Genomic DNA, 23,913 nt, shown 5'->3' on the forward strand with positions numbered 1-23,913 from the left:
AGTGGATCTCAATGGAAGACTATCAATCCACAAGCAATGATGCCGATGGCACAGGACTGTTGTGCATGGGGTCACCATGAGTCGGGGCCAACTTGACAGCAGCTAACGAGAACAACAAGATAATGAAAAGTGAATAAAAAGCAAGGAGTTATCTAGCTTTGACTAAAAATTAGGAATCAGCATAAAAAAAAAAGAGCTATTAATCAGATTAAAAACGAAATCATCAAGAGGGAAGCAGATCGCCAACCTCAGGAAAGACGGAGGTGAAACAAGGTCAGACAGTGATGGGAACAGGCTCCGGGGACGGGACATGACTCAAAAGAACCCTGCTCAATAGGGAGGGGAAGGGCAGAACTCATGTTAGCCCGGGGTGGCCTTCTAGGTGTCGGCCCAGACCCAGAGGCAGAGCTGCATTTACAAACGGCACTCAGTGGGCTAGGGCTTCGCCCTCAAGGCCTGCCAGGGTAGAAGCTGCAAAGCTGGCCGCGCCAGGCGGATCTGTCCAGACCCAACCTTTAGCTGGAACCAAGTGGAGACACAAGACAAAAATATAGTAGTGCTGGAGGCAGAATCCAAACTTCCATGCAAGGCAAAGGGCAGAAGGTGGGGAGGGAGCTCAGCCTAAGTGTGATGCTCCAAGCTGGCATCAAGCAGAAGGTGGCACAGTCCATCTGTGTCCCTTCTGGACACAGAGACACGCTGGCAGCCCAGTGATGCCCATACCAGGGATGGATTACTTAATAAGCAAAGCACACACAGGCTTACTTGTGCTTACTTACTAATCTGCAGTGCACTACAAATTAGTAAGTAACCACGAGTAAGCCTGTGTGTACCTTACTTACTGGTTAATCCACCCCTGGGCCCTACGCTCCCTTTGGTGTTCTCTCTGTGGATTTGGCCTGAGCACAATTCTTCATAAGGCTAGGTGACGGAGTGAGTACCTGATGCACACCAGAGGCTATGGAAATGGTGAAAGGGGCCACTTGCTGACCACTGCAGGCAGTGAGGGGAGGTTCGTGGGACTGACCCAGCAGCAAGCGGTCATCAGGAGTGGGCAGGAGAGGCCAGCAGGCTGGACCCAGCAACTCCTATTGGAGGCCATTGCTCAAGGTCAAGAAGTACTCTGATAGAAGCTACTACCCATGCAGGTTCCCTTTACCAATGATCACAGACCTTAGGACTGGAAGGGACCTTAAGAGGTTACCACCTCAAGTGCCTCCCCAATGCAGCAACCCCTCCCTCAAAACCCCAGACACTCAGGCATCAAGTCTGAATACCTCCAGTGTACGGTGCTCACTACCTTGCCTGCAGTTGTGGCCATTAGCAAGTTCTCCTATCGCCTTCCAATAAACCATTCCATGTGTTTGTGAACTGTGCGGCGAAATGCTGGCTTTGGAGCCAGACAGGTTTGGGTTTGAATCTCAAGTCTGCCACTTACTAATTTTGGCAAATTATTCAATCTCTTTGAACCTTGGTTTATTTATCAATTAAAGAGAGCAAGGGTCAGCAGATTACAGCCCATGGGACAAACCTAGCCTGCTGCCTGTTTTTGTAAATAAAGTTTTATTGGAACACAGCCACACTCATTCATTTATCTATTGTCTCTGGATGCTTTTGGAGCCCTGGTGGTGCAATGGTTAAGAAATTGGCTGCTAACCAAAAGGTCAACAGTTTGAATCCACCAACCGTTCCTTGGAAACCCTATGCGGTAGGTCTACTTTGCCCTATAGGGTCGCTATGAGTCAGAATTGACTCGACAGCAACAGGTGTGGTTTTTTGGTTTAAGGGACTATTCTGAGGAATTAACTGCAGTGATATTACTGATCACCACCCATCTGTCAGGTTGTTTTAATATGGTGGCTTGTGTGTTGCTATGATGCTGAGTATTTTGCCACCAGTACTGCAAATACCAGCAGGGTGACCCAATGTGGACAGGTTTCAGTGGAGGCCCCCAAATAAGATAGGCTAATAAGAAAGGCCCAATGACTGACTTCCAAAAATTAGCCAATGAAAACCCTAAGGGGATCACAACAGAATACTGCCCCATAAAGCCCCCTAAGCTGGAAGGCACTCAAAAAACCCAATGGCCACAGCAATGGTGTCTTAGTCATCTAGTGCAGCTATAACAGAAATACCACAAGTGAATGGTATTAGTAAACAGGAGTTTATTCTCTCACATTCTAGGAAGCTAGAAGCCCAAATTCAAGGCACCAGCTCTCAGAAAAGGCTTTCTCTGTCAGGAAAGGTCCTTGTCATCAATCTCCCCAGGTCTAGGAGCTTCTCAGCACAGGGACCCCGGGTCCAAAGGGCGTGCTCTGCCCCCAGTGCTTCTTTCTTGGCAAGAGGCCCCTCTCCTCTCTGCTCAGCTCTCTCTTTTATATCTCAAGGGACTGACTCAAGATACAACCTAATTCTGTAGATTGAGTCCTGCCTTATTAACATAACTGCCTCTAATCCTACCTCATTAACATTATTAACATTTTGGAGGTTAGGATTTACAACGACTAGGATAATCACATCAGATCACAAAATGGTGGACAACCACACAATACTGGGAATCATGTCTAGCCAAGTTGACACACTTTTTGGGGGAACGCAATTCAATCAATAACAAATGGACTCTAGCATTTCAGCGATCGTGAAGATGGCGCAGGACCAGGCAACGTGTCGTACATGAGTCTCCGTAAGTCAGAGCCGACTTGATAGCAACTAACAACATTAGTGAAAAGGTGGACGTGGTGCCTGGCTTTTTAGATAAGTAAAAAACCACTGCTCATGGGATGACGTGGTCTCCTGACTTTTTCTTTCCTCTGAATTCCCTCCAGTCTTTGTCTCTCCCCAAACACCCAGGACAGAACACAACTACATTCCAGATGGAGACTGACCCTCAGAGAAAACAGAGGGACCAGCACTGTCCCCTGCTGGGGAGGTGCAGCTTCCACAATAAACTTGTACTCCCATTTGAACACAATCCTGCCAGCTGATCAGTTCTGGGAAGTTGTGAGTTCCCAAAGCACTCAAATTCGTTTCCAAATGAACACTGTAGGGCCCAGATTCCTTCCTGCTGCATTTGGGCAATTGCTTTTTCCCTCCAACCTAATTACCTGGCTTCATCTTTATATCTGTTCGATGTAATCTGTTGAGTTTTGGCTCATCCCAACCACTAATGTAAACCCTCCATTCATTAATCCAAACCACTAATTCAGCAAATGTGTATGGAGACCAGCGTGGGGTCAGCTCAAGTGCTCTATGCACAAGGAGAAAACAAGACCCAGTCCGTGACCCCAAGGAGCTTCCAGGCTTAAGGAAGGAAATGACATCTTAAAATAATTATACAAACAGGTATGTAATCACAACCGTGATAAGCAGAGAAGGAAATGTAACTCGACATGTCAGCTATCACACTCAGTCCACTATCATGCGGAAGTGTGCCCAGCAGGTTTTCTAGGTGTCAGCCACAGTCAGTTCCACCAGGCTCCTGGAATACAGCAGACCCATTTCACACCTGGGGCAGCTCCTAAAAGCCAGACTAACACAACCCACTTCCAGGCATTGCCCTGGACCCCATGCTGACACTATCTGGCAGGTCTCTTTCTTCCCTCCCCAGCTCTGGACACCCAAAGTCAAAACTTTCTTTAGCTCATACGGCTGGAAGGAAGCTCAAGTCCATTTTCTTTGCATTACCGGGCACAGGCTCTCCTCACCTACTACCAGCTCCATCCAGTTCCCAAAACACATTTCTATCTTGATCCTTTAAACTAGTAGCTCCCAACTGGGAGGACAGAGTGGGAGGAAGCATTTGGCAATGCCTGGAGTTGTTTTTGGTTGTCACAATGAAGGGGTGTACCGGCATCTACTGGGTAGAGGCCAGTTGTTGTGAGTTGCCATCAAGGCACTTCGAACTCATAGCAAGCCCGTATGTACAGAGTAGAACGGCTCCATAGGATTTTCAAGGCTTGGACTTTTCAGAAGCAGATTGCCAGGCCTGTTTTCCAAGGGGCCTCTGGGTGGGTTCGAACTCCCAATCTCGTTAGTAGCAGAGCGCTTAACTGTTTGTGCCACCCAGGAAGGCCAGCGATGCTGCTAAACATCCTACAACGCACAGGAAAGCTCTGATGGAACGGAATTATCCAGTCCAAAATGTTCCTAGTGCTGAAGCTGAGAACCCAGCTCAGCCTAGTCACAAATAAGGCCTCCTTCAGCCCTGCCCCGCCCACTCGTCCCTTTACCTTCTCTGAGCTAAAGCACCGGCTTCTGGTCATGGTCCCTTAAGAATGAAGGGCTATTTCCCCCTTCCCTCCAGTGCTTCTGGAGTCCCTGGATGGTGCAAATGGTTAACATGCTCAGCTGCTAACCAAAAGGTTGGAGGTTTAAATCCACCCAGAAGCACCTCAGAAGAAAGACCTGGCAATCCGCATCCAAAAAATCAGCCACTGAAAGCCCTATGATGGACAGTTCTACTCTGACACAGATGGGGTCGCAATGAGTCAGGATCGAATCGACAGCAGCATTAATTTTGGTGGTTGAATGAATACATGTCTGTCTACCTTACTTGATTAGAAGTTCACTGAGGTAAAGGGTGTTCCCTCAAAACCCAGCAATTGTTACACAATTCAGATGTTCAGTAAACCCTCAACAAATGACTAATGGTGGAAAAATATTCTGGTTCCAACAGTAGTTTTGTTTAACAGCCTATTTATGTTGCCTGTTTATCATTTAGCATTTACACTCCCTGCTATTATTTCACCTGAATTCACCTTAAAACCAAACCCATTGCCATAGGGCTTACAAGGCTGTAATCTTTACACGTATCACATACTTTGGACTCGTTATCAAGAGGGATCAGTCCCTGGAGAAGGACACCATGCTTGGTATAGTAGAAGGTCAGCAAAAAAGAAGGCCTCCAGCAAGGTGGATTGACACAGTGGCTGCAACCATGGGCTCAAACATAACAACAATTGTGAGGATGGCACAGGGCCAGGCAGTGTTTTCTTTCTGTCGTACATGGAGTCACTATGAGTCAGAACCGACTCGACGACACCTAACAACAAAAACAATCTTTATGAAGCTGACTGCCGCATCATTCTCCTGTGGGGCAGCTGGTGGGTTCGAACCTCTGACCTTCTGGTTCGCAGCCGAGGGCTTTAACCACTGTGCCACCAGGGCATTTTCCTTTTCAAATTTGTGAGAATTTAATGTTACCTTTATAAGCTGAAGATATCCACCCAATGGGCCCAAAGAATAAGGACGCATCCTTTGAAAGGATCCTACCGTTCAGCAGCCATGTTCCTCCCACAAACCAGACCCCACTCCAGGGACACAAGGACAGGCACTCAAACGTGTAAGTGGGCACTTACCCACGGCAGCTGGCAGAGCCTCGCCATTAAGTAAGCCTAACAATTCAGCCTTTCAGCCACCAACCTAATAGGCTTTTCCTGGCACGGACAATTTTGGCTCAGCAAAACACTCATTTTCACATCTTAAATTAGTACGTGTCAGAAATGAATGGAGGCTCAGAATCTGCCGTATGTCTTGCATTCTGTAGCTGGCTTAACTGGGTCAGGAACACACGGTGCCTAGACACACATTTTCAGACTCCTTTCTCCATAAAGATCCACAACAAACATCAAATTATTTGTTTTCTCTGATCAAACTCCTAGTGACTTACTTGGCCACATAAGACTGTTTCAAATTGAAAACAGAAAGCTAGAATGATGAAAGCTATACTTTAGGAACATATACCCATTGCTGTTGAGCCGATTCCGACTTGTATCGACCCTATAGGACAGAGTAGAACTGCCCAACAGGGTTTCCAAGGAGCGGCTGGTGGATTTGAACTGCCGACCTTTTGGTTAGCAGCTGAGCTCTTAACCACTGCGCCACCAAGGCTCCTGTAAGTATACTGACTCACGTGCAACACAGTCGCAGGCCCCCCAGGATGCCACAGCGACTACCCCGGAAGCATTCTGCAGCTGCTCTTACTAAGCAGCTAATCCTCTCTGGCCGAAGTGTGAGCTTTTGGCGGCCCTTGCTTCCCTAAACATTATCTCTTTTCATCTTAATAGGTCCTCCTTCACATGTGGGGCTTCTCACTCCCTTCTCCCATGGCAACTGGGTGGACTTTGAAAATGGCATCTCTTTAAGCCTTGCCACCAGCAGTCCACTTTCAAATGCACCGCTAAAGTCCTAGTTAATGTCTAAAAATCATCTACCACACTCTGAGGCAGGCTCCTGGGAGAACCCAGCACGGAGTCCTGGAGGCCAGTCAGAATGGGGTGGGGCACACTGAGAGGAAGGGAGCAGACAAACAAAGTCAAAGCTGGAGGAATGCTGTCCACCAGGCAAGCTGAGCCAAAGAGGGAGTGAAAGGTATCGAAGTGAGCCCTCCAGGCCCCCTGCCCGCCCCCAGGACTTCCTGCCAGACCTGGGAGGGTAAATGACGAAGAGAACTGAGGAGAGGCAGGACCCAGGTAATGCGTTCAGACACGTTATGTTATTCAGTCTCTCCTCTCTCTTTCTTTCGCTCTTGCTCTGTCTTACTAAGCAACTGTCACCACTTTCTGTGTGCCTGGTACTATGCCAATCTCTTTACAAACATCACATACAGAGTCATTTTTAATCCTCACGGCAACCTAATGAGGTATGATTATTATTACCACTCTACAAATGAGAAGACAAGTCTTGCAGAAGTCAAGTGACTTTCCCAAGGTAACCACTAGTGTGTGTGAAGTCAGGGATTTGGGTCCAAAGCCTCTAATGTCTGGATATGTGCCTTCATAAGGCAATAAACAAGGCCTACTGTGCACTTAGCTTAATATCACCCAACGCATGAGATATGAAAGCCATGTTCTCTACTCTCAGAATACTCACAACCCACAGGGGGAGCCACAAATCACACGTATAAGCCAGCTGGAAGAGAATACCAAGTGATCAGTTATGTAGCCCAAATTCTTAAGGGATATAGGAAATAAGAAAGGGAATGATGGGGTTGAAATTGGTCAGGTCATTTCATATTTACTTCTTATTTCTCCAGGTTATAACTTCTCTCTAATGCAGATAATTTTTTAGACAGTGATTTTTAAAAATTATCCACATTAAATAAAACTTTTAGAAATAGACAGTGATGGTGGTAGCACAACACAGTGAATGTAACTGTTGTTGTCAGTTGCCATCCAACCAGTTGTCTCCAACTCATGGTGACCTTCCAAAATGTGTTGCTATTGAATCGATTCCAACTCATAGCTACCCTATAGGACAGAGGAGAAATGCCCCATAGGGTTTCAAAGGAGCAGCTGGTGATTCAAACTGCAGACCTTTTTTGGTTAGCAGCCGAGCTCTTAGCCACCGCGTCACCAGGTCTCCTCACGGTGACTTTATGTACGCGAAAACAAAATGCTGCCCAGTCCTGCGTCATTCGCACAATCACCAGCATGTTCGAGTCCATCGTTACAGCTACTGTGCCAGTTCAGCTCACCGAGGGTCTCCCTTGCCCTCACTAGACCTCTGCTTCACCCTCCGATGACTGGTCTTTCCCAGTAACTTGTCCACAGCAATCAAGTTGACAATATCGTGTTGGTCCATAAGGCTTTCACCGGCTAATTTTCAGAAGCAGATCGCCAGGTGTTTTTTTTCAGTCTGTCTTAGTCTAGAAGCTCCACTGAAATCTGTCTACCATGGGTGACACTGTTGATATTTGAAATACCAGTGGCATAGTTTCCAGAATCACAGCATCACACAAGCCACCAGAGTATGACAAACAGACAGGTGGTAGTGAATGTACCAATGTCACTGAATTGTACCCTTAAAAATGGCTAAAATGGCAAGTTTTCTGTTATATATATTTTACTGAAATAAAATAGAATATTGTTTCTGAAGATGAGGCTTACAGAGCAGCCTTCATTAAACAGGGTAGACTCATTCAATGCCTGAATCTCATGTAGCAAAATGAGGGACTTCCTGCTTCCACACCACCCTGGGAGCATATCCTCCAAGTCTGCTGCTATACATCGACTCCTTACTTATCAACTATCTCGTTATCTGACATTTTACATTATGACAACAATAAAAAATCTACCATCTGACTATTTTGCACATTAACAATGCACGTCTAGCAGTAACAAATGCCGAGGTGTGAGGAGAGACAAACGCTGGCTGTGATGGTTAGGTTATGTGTCAACTTGACTATGCCATGATTCTCGGTGGTTTGACAGATATGTAATGATGTGATTTGGCAGTTACGTAATGATGTACTTTGGCAGTTGTATAATGATATAGTCATCCTCCATTGTGTGATATGATGTGGTCATCCTCCATTGTCACATAACATCGATTTTCACATAGCGACCTGGTCTTTAGAACCTAACCATGTTGATAAGTGAGGGGTGGGTGTATATGCAAAGCTTTCCTACTCCTTTGTGTCAAGGGAGGGGTGGGGAGGAAAGCACAGACTGATACAATGTCATCCTGGAATATTCCACTTCCTCTCCCAAACAATTCAATCAACTGCCAGAAGCTCTACATAAGATGGAATACATGATGGTGCCTGGACCAAACCCTTACCAATTTGAAATGGGAGGACTACAGCTTCCATCTATTCCTAGACTTGTTTGAGTAACAGTGAAAAGAAACGCCCAGAATGAGGTCCCAGGCAGTGATTTTGTAGGCTCCCCACAAATTGTGATACAGGGGAGGATCCCCTTCATTCCTGTTGTACAGGTGGGAAAAGTGATTTTAGAGAGAGAAAAAGAGCACGATGCCTTAAGTCCATCGGCCTTGCCAGTCCGTGCTGGTGCCTCTACTTTTACTGACTGCAGAGTAGTGTCATCAAGCCAGGAAAAGCACACCACCCAGTGTGGTGTAGAAGGAAATGAAAACCCTGCATATCTGAAGCCAGAGCAGCTCTTGAGAACAAAGTCGGTCAAAGTTCCTTGCATCACTAACAGCAGTTCACAGGCTGATTACAGATTCTCTGAGTAACAAAGACAACTCCCTACATTCACACCCCAGATACATGTACGTATGTATAATGAACACCCCTAGCAGGCTGGGCTTTCAATGACACTGATTTCCATCCCAATAAGGTATATTCTTAGGGTAGCAAATAACTTCTTAGCACTTTTTTGGCTCCCCAAATTTCTAAGCTCCTCTGTATCCCGTGCAATTACCCGTTAAAAGCCTGTTTTCTACAGTATGGAGTCACTGGGTGATGCAAATGGTTAACTCAGCTGCGAACCGAAAGGTCTTAAGTTCGAGTCCACTCAGAGGCGCCTCGGACGAAGGGCCAGGTGATCTAATTCTGAAAATTCGGCCGGTTCTGCTCTGACACTCATGGGGTCACCATGAGTTGGAGGTGACTCTATGGCAACCAGTTAACTGTTTTCTACAGTATGCGTATACCTACAACACCCATAGCTTTGTTTTTGTCAAGGAAAGCAGCTTGTAACTCCCAAGTATATTAAGGATTATACTCAAAAGGTTGCATCCTGTCATCACTTTCCCAAAGACAGACGTTTCTGCTGCTTACCCATAACCCACAGATGGCAAAAATAAAAAGAGAAAGAAATAGAGGTTTACACAGAAGAGGTGAAACAACTTAGTAGATCTTCTCAAAAGGAGAGTGGGAACATCTGAACTGAATCAGCATTAAATACTGACCTCTCCTCTCCCAAGTCACTCCTTCTTTGTCCCAACCCACCCCTCTGTCACTTGGTTTCCTGTATCACCTAAGTCGCACCTATTGTAGTTGTTGTTAGTTGCTATCAAGTCGATTCCAACTCATGGTGACCCCATGTGTGCAGAGTAGATCTACTCCATAGGGCTGCCAAGGCCGTGACTTTTTAGAAGCAGATCACCAGGCCTGTCTTCCACCTCTGGATGGGTTCCAATCACCAGCCTTTCAAATAGTCGTTGAGTGCTTAACCCTTTGTGGTCACCCAGAGACTCTGAGTTTACACCTACCCTCCCTTATATGCATCCAGGCCATAGAGAGACTTATGCAGCACCGAGGAAAATCTAATCCTTTTCATGACGGACAAAAGAAAGGCATTGGTTGCTTTCTTTACATTTCTTTTTCAACTAGAAAGTTCTCCACTGAGAGGCCAGGAACAAGAGCATGGGGAACTGAAACAAGGTCTCAAAATCAAGAAAACCTTTGCAAGTTAAAAAGAAAAATTTGCATAATTTCAAAGGTAGAAAACAATGAACTGTAGAAAGTATTTGACAGTAGAAAAAACTGAAATTAGCTCATTCCTATAGGTGAAAACTTGCAATAGCAACTCTACTTAAAATATTTTAAAACCAGCCCCCTTCACCACATACATCTAAATACGAATAACCAAACAGTTTTGACAGAAAATAAAATGTATTCCAAAAGAGAGTCCATACTCAGAGCTAAATTTTAGAGCCATAAACCGTCAGGCTTATGCATATAAGCACCATCAATGTAAACTATTCAAGCACCCAAGATCAGCAGTCTACAAAAGTTCATTTGTTCAAACATCATGTTCTTCCCCCAAAGGCGAATGTGTTTATAAAAGAACAGAAAAATTAACAACATTCTTCCAACCTCTTTCCTTACCTGACATCTCTGAAAATAGATTAGGATATTGAATAAAATCTCTCAAGCTCAAAACTGAAATGTCAGCAGGTAGAACACAAGGTGGGAGTCTCTGGTGGTGTAAAGACTTAAGCACTTAACTACTCACTGAAAGGTTGGTGGTTCAAATACACCCAAAGGCACCTTGGAAGAAAAGCCTGGCGATCTGCTTTCAAAAGGCAATGGCCATGAAAACCCTGTGAGGCAGTTCTATTCTGCAACACATGGGGTCACCGTGAGTTGGAACTGACTCAGCGGTAACTGGTTAGGACACAAGTGAGAGCTTCGTGATCATCCTCAGAAGCGAAGAACATTATACTTAAATGACCACAGTGTTTCCCAGAAGCCACACTAGCTCTCGACACCACCTAAAAACACAGCAGTAAGGAATTTGTGTCCCTCTGGATCACCATTGTCAGGTATCTGAAGATTTGTTACTATCACATGACTGTTCTGGCTTTTCTATTAGTTTGGGCTGTGATTAAAAATAAGACACAAACCATTTTAAGCTGTAGTCTTTTTCACTGCAAAAGCCCATCCAGCGCCTGATACCTATAGCTGGGATACAACTACAGCTTTTGTTTTATCTTTTAAAAAAAGATTTACTACGTAGGGAAAGTTTTTTAGAACCACTTAGTTAAATGATGTAGAAAATCCGAAAGCCAGCTTTTTCCCTCTACCTTGCCTCACTGCCTATTTAAAGGAATTCATTTAGAGTCTTAACAAAGTGATAAATTGGATTATCATAAATAACTATACTGTCACATAATCTTCAAGAGCGGGAGACGATGCATTCTGTTTTGATAATTTACCACAATAAACCAAAGCAAAACAATCAAGTATTACCTTCCCCCGCAAAATCCCAAACAATCGCACAACCTTGTTATAAACTAGAAAGACGAGCGTTGTTTAATGAAAGCAGAAATTTCATCATTTGGGCGATAGGTCCACGGAGCAGAGGCCACGTTCAATTCTAGAGCCAAGAGGCTTACACATTACACTAATCAAAGGTTAAATAATAATGAAAGCATTTAGGGAAAGTTCTAAAAAGCTCAACTGTTAACGTTGGGACTTGGCAAAAATGACACCACAGGCTCACGCCATTCATAATTGCAGAGCACAAGTCATTTGGAAAAGGAGAAAAGGTTCAGCTATGTCATGAAGAGTCTACAAAAGCCGTGAACTCAAAGGGTAAACCCTGCTGCCTTTGGCTGGGGCCACAGTGAAGAGCTTCAGTGAAGTGTTACAATTTATTCCTCGCCACTGTCTCCAATGCAGATATTGAAATGGACTGGCATTAAATGGCGGCCCAAATCACCTCTCTGAAATATCTGTTTTACTTACCTTTCGAAAAGAAAATTGCCAAATCCTAAGTAGTGTAGGAAACTGTAACGAAACAGCTCCTGGCCGGGGATTCTGGGTCCATTTCTTGCTACTTACTAGTGAAAGCCATATGGATTACAGCAGAATACTGCCTGATACAGTGCTGGAAGAAAAGCCTCCTAAGTCAGAAGACACTACAATAAAGTCAAACGTACAATGATCATGAAGATGGCGCAGGACAGGGCAACGTTTTGGTATGTTATACATGGGGTCACCATGAGTCAGAGCCGACGCAACAGTAACTAACAACAACAACAACACTAGCCAGCGGTCTTGAGAAAGCCATTTGACCTCTCTGAAGACCACCTGGCTAAAATGAGAAGGGTGGACACGCTGACCATTCAGGTTTCTTGGAGACCTAAGTATCTACGGTTCTCTGGGATGCACTCCGTTTCCACCAAGAGGCAGCCTTCTTTTTTTCAGGAGCAGAAGTAAATGTGCACTAAAACCACGTTCACTTCATTTATACGAAACACCTGGTTGCGTTAAGTACACATAACAGTTACCCAGAATGCAAATGAGAGCTCATGGCTATAGCACATTTCCCTGCAGAGAGCCACAAGGTCCACACAGAGGTTAAAAAAAAAAAAAAAACAGTTGCTGTGGTGTCAATGCTGACTCACGCGACCATGTATGTCAGAGTAGAACTTTACTCCATGGTTTTCAATGGCTGGTTTTTTAGGAGCAGGTCACCAGGCCTTTCTTCCAAGGAGCCTCTGGGTGGACTCAAACCTCCAACCTTTCAGTTAGCCAAGCACATTAACCGTTTTCTCCAGCCAGGGACTCTGGTTGAGACACAAGCCTATGGTTAAGCAAAGAAGAGGACAAAGAAGCCTACTTCAAGGATCTTTGGCTTCTCCACCAATAAGTACCTTGATCCGCGCTGTATGCTTGACCCCATCTAACCCAAACTGTCCTTGCCTGGGTGTCCAGAAACACATTCCAAGTGCGAGCAAGCAACGTTCAATCAAACCACCATTTACTACCACCCTCATGGCTCTCCCTTCACATCCTAGAAGACTATCATTTACCCTTCTCAAAATGCACAGAATTTCAAAATCACAAATATGGTCTTTATCTCTAACGCGTGTATTTGAACTGTCTCTCACGAAAACTTTACAACCTTTCCTGTCAGAGGAAACATCTGAGGGCACGCGGAGTCAGAGATGCAAAGAGAAAAATCACATTCAACACAGCCTTCCTGCAAGGATGGCCTCAACAGTCAATACGTGTGGCCTGTGATTCCCACTTCCCAAGAGAAAACAAGCCAGGAAGTCTCCCCTTTCTTCTGCTCACACAGAACCGCCACTATCCACAGGACGGATCCCGTAAGCTACAGTGAACAAACTGAAAAATGGACTTGGACAGCCAGGTTTATTACAATCCCTTACTTCAATTAAAACACCTATGGATTTTATGCCAAAATGAGATCATTTTAAAGTTGAACAATTAGCTTCCAGAGACCATCCAAACCAATGTGAAAGATTTACTGCTCCACTTTGTTGTGTTTAAAGCTGTGCTTGTGCTTGGAGATTTTGGATGCTGTGCTCACTGCTGCTCAGCCACAGAGAACGCAAGAGGAAAAGCCATTTTTATTTTTTATGAGCTGTAGCCTTTAATAGCTTAACTCTAACTCCACCACAGTTATTTATTGAGAGCCCCATATATACATATATATATGTATATATAAATTCAAGATGCCTTACATATATTAACACATTCAGTCAATCAGCAAGCATTTATTGAGCACCTACTCAGTGTCAGGCATCTAACCAGGCATTAAAAATTTTTTTAAATGATGAGCAAGTGGAAGGTCACGGCCCTGTGAAGAAAGCACATAATCTAATACACAATGACTACAAAACGTGGTAAACACTGTGATGGGGAAAACAGGTGACTAAAAACAATATATTAGGCAATAACTATGTGTGTACACCCACTGTCTCTAATCCTTACAATACCCTGCGAAGACAGGGGTCTCCCATTTCCCAAATGAGTATACTGAGACCCTTCCATACCTCACACTGCCCCTCTATCACCACCAATACCTGCACCAGCAGCATCCGCAGCGCCTTAAACCCCCATTCCTGTCTAAACTCTGCATCTACCCATCTGCACTGATTCAGTCACTGTTATGAGTTGTGTCCCCCAAAAATACATGTTGTAAATCCTAAACCCCTATGCCTGTGATGTAATCCCATTTGGGGACAAGACTTTCTTTTTCATGTTAATGAGACCATGTCAGTGTAAGGTGTGTCTTAAGCCAATCACCTCTGAGATATAAAAAGAGCAGATTTGACACAGAGAAGGAAGCACAAATGGAGGGGAAAACACACACCACACGAACACCGCCAAGGAACTGAGAAACAGAAGCCGTAAAGAGACAAGGACCTTCCCACAGAGCCAACAAAGAGAGAAAGCCTTCCCCTAGAGCCCTGAATTCAGACTTCTAGACTCCTAAGTTGTGAGAAAATAAATTTCTGTTTGTTAAAACCACCCACTTATGGTATTTCTGTTGTAGTAGCAGTCAGAAACTAAGACAGTCCCTGATCAAATATTTTGCCCAGTAATCTACAGCCTCCATCTGTCACTTTGCTGTACTGTAGCAGTTTACACGTTGCTATGATGCTGAACGCTATGCAAGTGGTATTTTATATACCAGCAGGGTTACCCATGGTAGACAGGTTTCAGTGAAGCTTCCAGACTAAGACAGACTAGGAAGAAGGCCTGGTGATCTACTTCTGAAAAATAGCCAATGAAAACCCTATGGATCACAACAGAAGTGTCCAATATAGTGCTGGAAGATGAGCCCCCTCAGTTGGAAGGCACTCAAAATACACAGTGGCTGCAACAATGGATTCAAATGCACCAACGATCGTAAAGATGGCACAGAACCTGGCAACATTTCATTCTGTTGTACACGGGGTCTCCACGAGCTGGAGTTGACGTAATAGCACTAACAACAACAATATTCTACAACACATTACAGGCCCTGGAGAGAGAGGACCACAATACTCAACCACAACAGGGCCCCTAAGGAACTCACAAGCTAACTACAAGGAGCAATACAAGAGTTATAACAAGACAAGCAAAGGATGTAACATGTTATACTGGGCAGTCCATGGTAAAGAACCAGGAGAGCGTTTCAGAGAAGTCCTTTGGTTTGTTGTGGAGAAATTATTGTGGATAGATTTATTAAAGCAGTGGGATTCAGGTCTTAAAATAATGTAAGATCAGATAAAAGAAGAAAGAAGCCCAGTCCTTCAGAAAGCCATGTTCACAGAGGTGCCAAAAGGCTCACCAGTTAGGCTAAACAAGGACCAGGGGTGAAATCAGAGCTGGTGGTGGGGACAGCCAGCCTGTAGCTGTCCTAAGTGCCAACTGAAGGGGATAGCAGGGGATGTTAAAGCACTCTGAGGCACTAACACGACCCAAGTGTAACAGCTGACGGAGAAAACCACGCGTCTAAGAACTCCTCTGAGACTGCTACATGTGACGTTCAGCCTCCCAAGACAGAAGGTGACACCTTAAGGGGTTTACTGGAGTCCAAACAGGAGGTCCCCAAGCCATCTCTCTAACGATGGCTGGTCCCGTTTACTACAGGGACTTGTTTTTGCTGGGAGCGAGTGTGCATGTTGGAGGCCAGAGCTGAATCATTCAGGACCAGTGTGGAAAGGACGAGTGCAGTGGGTCTCCCCAGTGACCTTCTTCCCACAGGGCCACCCCTTCCAAAACTGGCAAGCAGATATTTAAAGAGCACTGAGTTGCAGGCCAAGTTATTAGCCTGCCTGGAACACCCACATGTCTCAGCCAGCCCTGCAGATAATGTCTACATTTCCTAGCTCTTTATTGCTGATAAAGTACTTCCACATATGTTAGCTAACTTGATTCTCACAACAGCCATTAAATGAGCAGTAGGCCTCTCATTTTAGAGATAAAGATTCTGAGGGTCAGAGAGGCTAAGAATCTAGTCAGTGTTATAAAGCTAGTAAGTTGCAGAGCCGGATTCTGGACCAAGATGCCTGTTCAGTGGTCTGTGTACTCTACCACTGCTGTGACAGTCCTAATACTTTCTATTTTTAAAGTTCTTTACAGTTGATGGAGAGCTTTCACAGCAGTCTTGGGCAATATACAAAGATACACACACAAATATAAGATGCACATATTCACACACATTCTTACATACATGCTCTCTCTGTTTTCCTAAAAATTAAAATAATAATAATACTATAGTCTGCTTCTTTAAAAACCCGTCTCTGGGCTTTTGGAAACCCTGGTGGTACAGTGGTTAAGAGCTACAGCTGCTAACCAAAAGGTCAGCAGTTTGAATCCACCAACTGCTCCTTGAAAGCCTATGGGGCAGTTCTACTCTGTCCTATAAGGTCGCTATGAGTCAGAATCGACTTGAAGGCAGTGGGTGGGTATGGCTTTTACTCAGTACACATATGAGGTATATGAATGGCTATTATTTAGGTAACCACTAAAGATATGTAGGTAAAGTCTTAAATTCTAGATGTTGATCACTGCTTAGAAGGATCTTACATTTGTATTCAGTGTCTGCCCATTTCCTTTCCCTGCCACCAAACTCCTTTCTCTACCCAGCCTTCTCCCCATGACACATGAAGTCAAAAGCAACATCTTTCCTATCTGTCCATTTTAAGTCAGGACATGTTTTTGGAAAGTGGTTAATTCCAAGGTAGACATATAAATTACAGGACTTGAAAAACCTTCCCCAAAAATTACTGTTCACCCCATTCTTCAGCAAAAACAACAGCAGTTACACCAGATAGATGAGCATGTGAGCTTTATACCAAAAAAAAAAAACCCAACCCCCAGCTTTTCAGAGCACTTCCTTCAAATTCATAGTTCACCTAAAATAAATTATTCAGTAAACAGTTTGTCAATTAGTCTTGCACAGTGGGGAGAACTGTACACAAAAAATGTATACGGAGCCAAATCGAAGTGAAATGCTAGTGACAAATGAGCAAACAACCTCCTAGCAGAGGCAAGCGCTCGTCAGCACGCCCTCGAGATAGGATCCTAAACTCCCCTCACCAGCCACAGGGCAGCCTCGTTTTTTTTTTTTAATTTTTTTCCTTTCTTATAACACATAATTCTATCAAACTGGGAAAAGAAAAACCTTTGCCGTCAAATCAATTCCAACTCATGCCGACCCCATGTGTTCCAGGGTAGAACTGTTCCACTGTGTGTTATTCCTGGCTGTGATCATAACAGAAGCAGATCGTGTCAGCCCTTTCTTCCACACTGCCGCAGGCTGGGTTCAAACCACCAACCTTTAGTTTAACAGACGAGTGCCAAAACATCTTAGTAAAAATAAGGTCAGCATACTTACATCCATAAAGCAATCCTCTCACCTAATTTTCATCATCCCTCTTTATAATGGAATTTAGATTATCAGGTCACACTACACACACTAAGTTAAAATATAATTTTTCATCTTTTTTCCCCCTAGTCCCAAAGGAAAAACTCTATATACCATTAGCATTGCTGAAAACCACAGGAATAAAGTGATTTAATTCCAGCTCAACCAACTATTTTAACCACATACTCTTAAACCTCTATCTTAAATATACCCATGAAATATGATTTTTTTGAGGGTTTTCCTTCTTACTCCTTCACTCACTAAGTCCCCAAAATGTATTTAGCACTTCCTAAACACAGGCTTCCATCCACGTTTTGAGGCAATATATACAGACATATTCTGTAACAGTAACTCTTAAAATATTACTTTCATGTCGCACTATCAATTGAATTTTTAAAAAAATTTCAGTTAAGCTCAATTTTCTTAATTCTTATCAGGTAATCCAGGGTGTGGGTGTCTTCGAATTTCCTTTTCATGAAGCAAAAAGACTTGTATCAGGACATCATGTGTACGGAAATTTATATATTTCTATGTACACATATCGGGTCGCTATGAGTCAGAATCGACTCAATAGCAATGGATTTGGGTTTTTTTGGGGGGGGCATATGCATATAAATAAATCCATACTTTCTTTGTTTAAAGATCCTTTTGCCTACTTTAGTCACAATGCAAATATACCACAGTCAAATACCACATATTGGGTATGAAAATGGTTCTCGGCTAAAGAAGACCAGAGCTCAACACATCTGTCAAATACCCAGTCACAGGGAAACAGCCATACAGCCTTTATAGATCTCAGGAACTGACCCTCAACTCCAGAATGGTAACCGCACACAAATGCCCCCCAAAATCATTCTTAGTTCACGTAGAAACTGAATCACAGCTCCTACCACAATAGACAAAGCTCTCAATCCAGATAGCTATATTAGACTCCCATTGATTTGTTAAAAGTTTAACGTTGTAAATGAAACCAATGCAACCACCACCACCACCACCTGGGTAATTAAATTCACGGTTTGAAGAAGTTTCAAAATTCAAGTCCAACATCAACAACCTCTGGAGGAGTCTCCATTTACTTACTACCTATTATACTTGCTCAAGGTACTGTGAAAATTCAAAAGGGGCTGAAGTATTAAGATTTTTAAGATTTTATCAATTAATGTAACCTCTAGCTGCGATTACAACCTTCGAGTTTGCCTCATTGTCTCAGAAGGGCAAAAACTGACAAGAATTACTGCAGACAATTCTGTTCTTGTCCTGGGGCTCTCCCATCACTACACTCTGCATCATAGTCTCGCACTGAATGGCTCTCCCCCACCCCCACACCCTGTGGATCAGGTGGTTTTTTTCTGGTTCCCGGCCCTCGGTGGGTCTTTTCTCTATAATTTGCCCATCTCTTAGAAGAGTGAAGAAGACGCCTGATTCAAACTGCCTGTGTTCACCGCCCACTGCCCCCAATATTATACATTCCCACAACCCAGGAGCGTGCGCTCCCGGCACCCCTTGTACCTGCCAAGTTCCTCGCCGGTATCGTAGTAATCATCCACGTTTTCCTGCCTGAACACGGTCATGATAAACTGTCACGTCTCACCAAAGCCCAGCGCACTTCAGCTCCGCTTCCCAAACCATCACCACCGCTCCTGCGCCGTCGTGGGCCCCTCATGCATCAGTCACCAGTCCTTAAAAATAAAATAATAAAATGACAACCCGAAAAGGAAGTAGACCATCCCAGGGCTAAGACTTGCTCGCCAAAGATCACGTCTCCCGCCGGGGGTGTCTAGCAGGCACCGAGCTGCCCTTTCTCACAGGGTGGAGAGGAGCACCCTTTGTTAAACCCCGGCCAGGGACGCCCCCAGCCCCATAACGCCGGCGCGCGCCAGGGAACCGAGCACAACTGCACCCCTAGGTCCGCGTCCTCGAAAGCCAGACGATTTGCAAGAACAGAACCGGCTTCTGGAGGGACTGGCCTCTAGCCTCCCCTTTCTCTGTACACACGCCCACCCAGCTCCCCACCTCCAGAGGCGCCGCAGAAGAATGAAGCCCTCGCCGGGGCGGAATGCGCCTTGCTGGAAGCATCCCTCTCCGGGCTGCAGCGGCGGTGGCTGCACCGCGCCACCTCTTGGCTCCCGCACCTACCCGGCCACCGCCCCCATCCCACCCCACCCCCACGAGCCAGGCAGTCCCCGGAGGCACATTCCTGCCGATTCCCTCTCCGTTACCCGGCCGACCCGGCGTGCGGCCGCCCGGGGGAGCAAGGGAGGAAAGGGAGCGGCCGGGGAGACGCGGCCGCAGCTCCAGGTCCCCGCGCCCCGACACAAAGCGCCCGGCCCGGTCCGCACCACCTGTTCCGGCCGGGCCTGAGGGGCTGGGATACCTCCCGTCTCCGATCCCACTTGTCCCCGCAGCCAAGTTTCCCCTCGCCTTGGCCCTCCTCATTGCCCGAGGCGCCAACCGAGAAAACCCTGCCGCGCGGCGGCCGCGGAAGCAAAAGCAGGCGGCGGGGCCCGGGAGGAGCCCCGAGAGCGGCGCGCGGCCACTCACCCGGGTGCCCGGGAGCTCCCCGGGTCCCTCAGGAGCGCTGTCGGAGGCCGAGCATAGGCGCCAGCGCCGGAGACAACCGGGCCCGCGGCGCGAGAGGAGGGGGGGACCGAACGGGGGCGCAGACCCTGCGTCCGCCCCAGCGCAGTCCCCAGATCCCGCGGCCGCGAGGGTCGCCGTGCCCCCCTCCGCGGCGGGAACAATGTCCCCGGCGTCGGCTCGGCTGGGCTCTCCCGCTCCGGCACGGGTGCAGCCGCTCGGCTCCTCGCCGCCTTCCAGGCGGAGGGCGGCGGGCAGGCGGCCAATCGGGACCCCGCGGGCGGGCGGCGGCGCGGCCCACCCACCTCCGAGCAGCCCTGCCCGGCCGGCGCTGCGGGTTCCGCGCGGCGCTCGCTGCTCCTCCCGGCTCGGAGCTCTGGGCTCGCGGGCGCGCTCTACCGCGCACACCCCCGCACACACCCACTCACCCCACACCCACTCCGGGGAGGAGGAGGGAGCCCAGCAGCCGGCAAAATGGTCGCCCCACCTGTGACGCGCCGCTGAACTGACCCCTTTCGGCTGGGTTCAAGAGAGTTGAAATTTGTCCTTTCCGCAAAAGTGTACCGAGAGCTCAGTATGTACCAGGCACGGTGTTCGGCACAAAAAAATCACAGAGAAAAAAAATATGTATTTAAAAAAAAAAAAGGAGAGAGAAGAAAAACCCTTGCGCTCGTGAAACTGCCATTCTAGTGGAGAAAAAGGTAGAGAATAAATAGGTAAGCAAATAAATAAGATCAATTTAGACAAGGTAAATTCTATGAAGACAATAAAAAAGGGTTAACGGGATAGAGAATGACGGGGGAAGCTGTGGACTGCTTTAGATGGGATTCCTTTCCCGGCTGTTTTGACCAGCGGTCGAAAATATAAAGAGGTGTGCAGTCAGAGGAGAACGGGTTGAGGCTCCAGAGGCCCAAAGAAGCAGCAGATCTGAAGGGTCTACTTATGCCCATTGCCAATAAGGTATGGTCTATTGATAAAGTTGAAAAGTGCTAGTCCTAACTGAGATGTGCCATAAATGGAGCCCTCGTGGTGCACTAACCAGGAGACTAGCAGTTCAAATCCACCAGCGGCTCCTTGGCTCCTTGGCAACTCTGTGGGGCAGTTCTTTTCTATCCTATGCGGTCCCTATGAGTTGGAATCAACTCCACTGCAGGGTTTGTTTTGTTTTTGGTTTATAATTGTAAAATACACTTTGAATTCAAAGACAGTGTGGAAATAAGAATATAAAATATCTTTTTAATATTTATATGTATTACATGTTGAAAAGACCATATTTTGGATATATTGGGTTAAATATATTATTAATTTACCTGGAGCAACACAGGAAGAAGGAGAGCCAGGAATAGGAGGAGGAAATTGAGTTCCTGACTAATTGCCTCCATGAACAACTGCCTCCTTTGCCATGAGATGGGAAGAACTGGATGTTCCCTGGCTACCGTTACTGAACATTTTGATCAAAGATTCTATAGCAGAATCATGATCAAAAGGAGGAAATATAGAACAGAATTTCAAATTCTCATAGAATCCACACTTTCTGGAGTCGCTGAGGCTGAATGAACCCCTGAAACCATTGCCTGAGATAATCTTTAAACCTTGAACCAAAACTGTTCCATGAAACCTTCCTTAAACCAAACATTAGTTTAGCTTAATTAGTAAAGAATGTATTGAGCATCACGCTCTTTAAAAGAACTATCTATATGGGGTCGAATTTACAAAAGCAGGACAAAAGTTCAGATAGGAAGCTTAGGGGGTAGTGAGTTTATGTTAATGGCAGATGAACAATTCAGAAAAGGAAGGTGAGAATGGTTGCACAACTCGAAGGATGGAACCAGTGTCCCTAAATTGTACATGTAGAAATTGTTGAATCGGTGTATGCTTTGTCATGTGTATTTTCAACAAAAATAAAAATAAATTAGTATATATTATTAAAATTAATTTCACTTCTTTTCAAAATGTGGCTATTAGAAACTTTAATAGTATATATGAGGTTTGCCTTATATTTCTGTGGTCTAGACAGAGACCCCTATATCCATGGAAGACCCCTTATCTATTTTCTCTAATTCTCACATCAGGTTCCCACCAAGTCTTCTAGTGGGGAAAGTAGAAATGATGGTTCTGGAAGAGATCACTGGGAAATCCCCAAACACGGGAACTCTCCTGTAGAAAACCTATCTTATTACCTAGAATTCCAAAAACTGATACACCAACACTTGGAGATTTCAAATCCCCACCATTGGTCAAATTCACAGGCTTTCTAAGATGTGATGGTACCAATTATCTTGAGTTCAACAGAAATTTTCAACTGTGGAGTGTTGGGTCTCTTAAAACAAAACAAAAAAAAAAACAGACTGACAAAATGAAAGAATCCCTCCCAGGCCTTATGTCGGACTCTAGTCTTAAAGAATAGTTTATTTCAAGGCACAGGGGAAGAGCACACAATGATGATAATGCAGTCAGGGGACAGCTCCACACTGAAAGGCGGCGTTAACCTAAAGGGTGGGTTTGAGGATGAAAACAAAAGCATCTTCAGAGGTGAGAAATACAGTCAAAAATAACAAAAATAAATAAATTAAGTGATTCATCTGTGCAAAGTGCAAATGAATACATCTGTTGGGGGAAAAAATTAAAAAACAAGGATGTTTGAGAGAAACCTGGGAAGTACTTACAGATGCCTGCTTTATGGGTAATATGTCTCCTGCAAAAATAAGTTTTAGTATGTTTTCCAAGACAGTGAAAAGGATTGAATCCACGTGACAGCTAGTTTCGGCATGGCAGTATATCTTACTTATATGTCTTAGTTGTCTCGTGCTACTGTAGGAGAAATACCACAAGTAGATGGCTTTAATAAAGAGAAATTTATTTTCTCAAAGTTTAGGAGGCTTGAAATTCAAACTCAGGATGCTGGCTCTAGGAGAAGGTTTTCTCTCTCTGTCTGCCTGGAACAAGGTCCTTGTCTTTGCTGAGCTTCTGTTCCCAAGTGATCTTCATGTGGTTTGGCATCTCTCCTTCCCCTTCTCTGCTTCTTTCGCTTGCTTGTTTAATTTCTTTTATATCTCGTAAAGAGATTGACTCAAGATACATCCTACACTAGTCCTATCTCCTTAACATAACAAAGACAACCTATTCCCAGATGGGGTTATAACCACAGGCATTAAAAAAAAAAAAAACACAAACCCATTGCCGTCAAGTCGATTCCACAGGCATAGAGGTTAGGATTTTCAGCACATATTTTGGGAGGACACAATTCAACCCATAGCAGTGATAGTGCTGATCGCAGGCAATATTCTGGGCTAGTAAAAAAGAGCATAGAATTTAGAGGAACAAAAATTGGAACCATTTAACAGCTGATTGACCTTGAATGAATCACTCACCCCCCCATGCACTTATTTAGGCAAGAATTTTGGAGACGGGAAATGCAAAGTTTTTAACATTTCTCCAATCAAGGGGTGGAGTCTAATTCCCCTCCTTATAAATATGGGCTGGCCTTAGGAGCTTGCTTCTAAAAAATGTGGCGGAAGTAACAGTGTAATTGCCTTCCTAGTTAGGTTTTATGGCAGTGAGGCTCCTGTCTGGCTCTCTGGTTCTCTCTTTTTAGAGACTCTGGGAGCTCAGTTGCCATGGAGTAGTCAGTTAGCGTAAGCCACCATGTGGAGAGACCATGTATAGAGACCAGGAGAGAAGGAGAGGTACAAGTAACCTCAGCTGTTCCCAGTGTTCACACCCTACTCTTTAGCTAGTTAAGTCTTCATAGCCCAAGTTCTGTGAGCAAAATGACCAGTTGTCTTAGAATTGACTCAGTCTTATGGCGACTCCATGTGTGTCAGAGAAGGACTCTGCTCCACAGGGTTTTCAATGGCTGATTTTTTGAAAGTAGATCACTAGGCCTTTCTTCTGAGGTGCCTCTGGTGGACTCAAACCTCCAACCTTTCAGCTAGCAGGGGAGTGTATTAACATTAATAATGTTAATGTTCATACC

General features: G+C 45.2%; 1 protein-coding gene across 6 annotated transcripts in view; it reads right to left on the reverse strand.

The window, feature by feature from the left end:
* The window catches only part of DAPK1 (death associated protein kinase 1), a 223,117-nt gene extending 202,756 nt beyond the window's left edge, over positions 1-20,361 (reverse strand). For 2 of the 6 annotated variants that reach the window (XM_064291149.1, XM_064291154.1), the window contains exons 1-2: positions 19,902-20,034; positions 18,870-19,039 (exon numbers count right to left, since the gene is read on the reverse strand). In XM_064291149.1, the coding sequence (XP_064147219.1) occupies positions 18,870-18,931 (62 nt within the window). In that variant the 5' untranslated portion in view covers positions 18,932-19,039; positions 19,902-20,034. Of the gene's footprint in view, positions 1-18,869; positions 19,040-19,373; positions 19,477-19,699; positions 19,813-19,901; positions 20,035-20,242 lie in introns of those variants that run through there. The other 4 variants (XM_064291150.1, XM_064291153.1, XM_064291152.1 and 1 more) reach the window with 4 other exon arrangements.
* Between the last annotated feature and the right edge of the window lie 3,552 nt (positions 20,362-23,913).

This window comes from Loxodonta africana, chromosome 9 (genome assembly GCF_030014295.1).
Source record: "Loxodonta africana isolate mLoxAfr1 chromosome 9, mLoxAfr1.hap2, whole genome shotgun sequence".
NCBI lineage: Eukaryota > Metazoa > Chordata > Mammalia > Proboscidea > Elephantidae > Loxodonta > Loxodonta africana.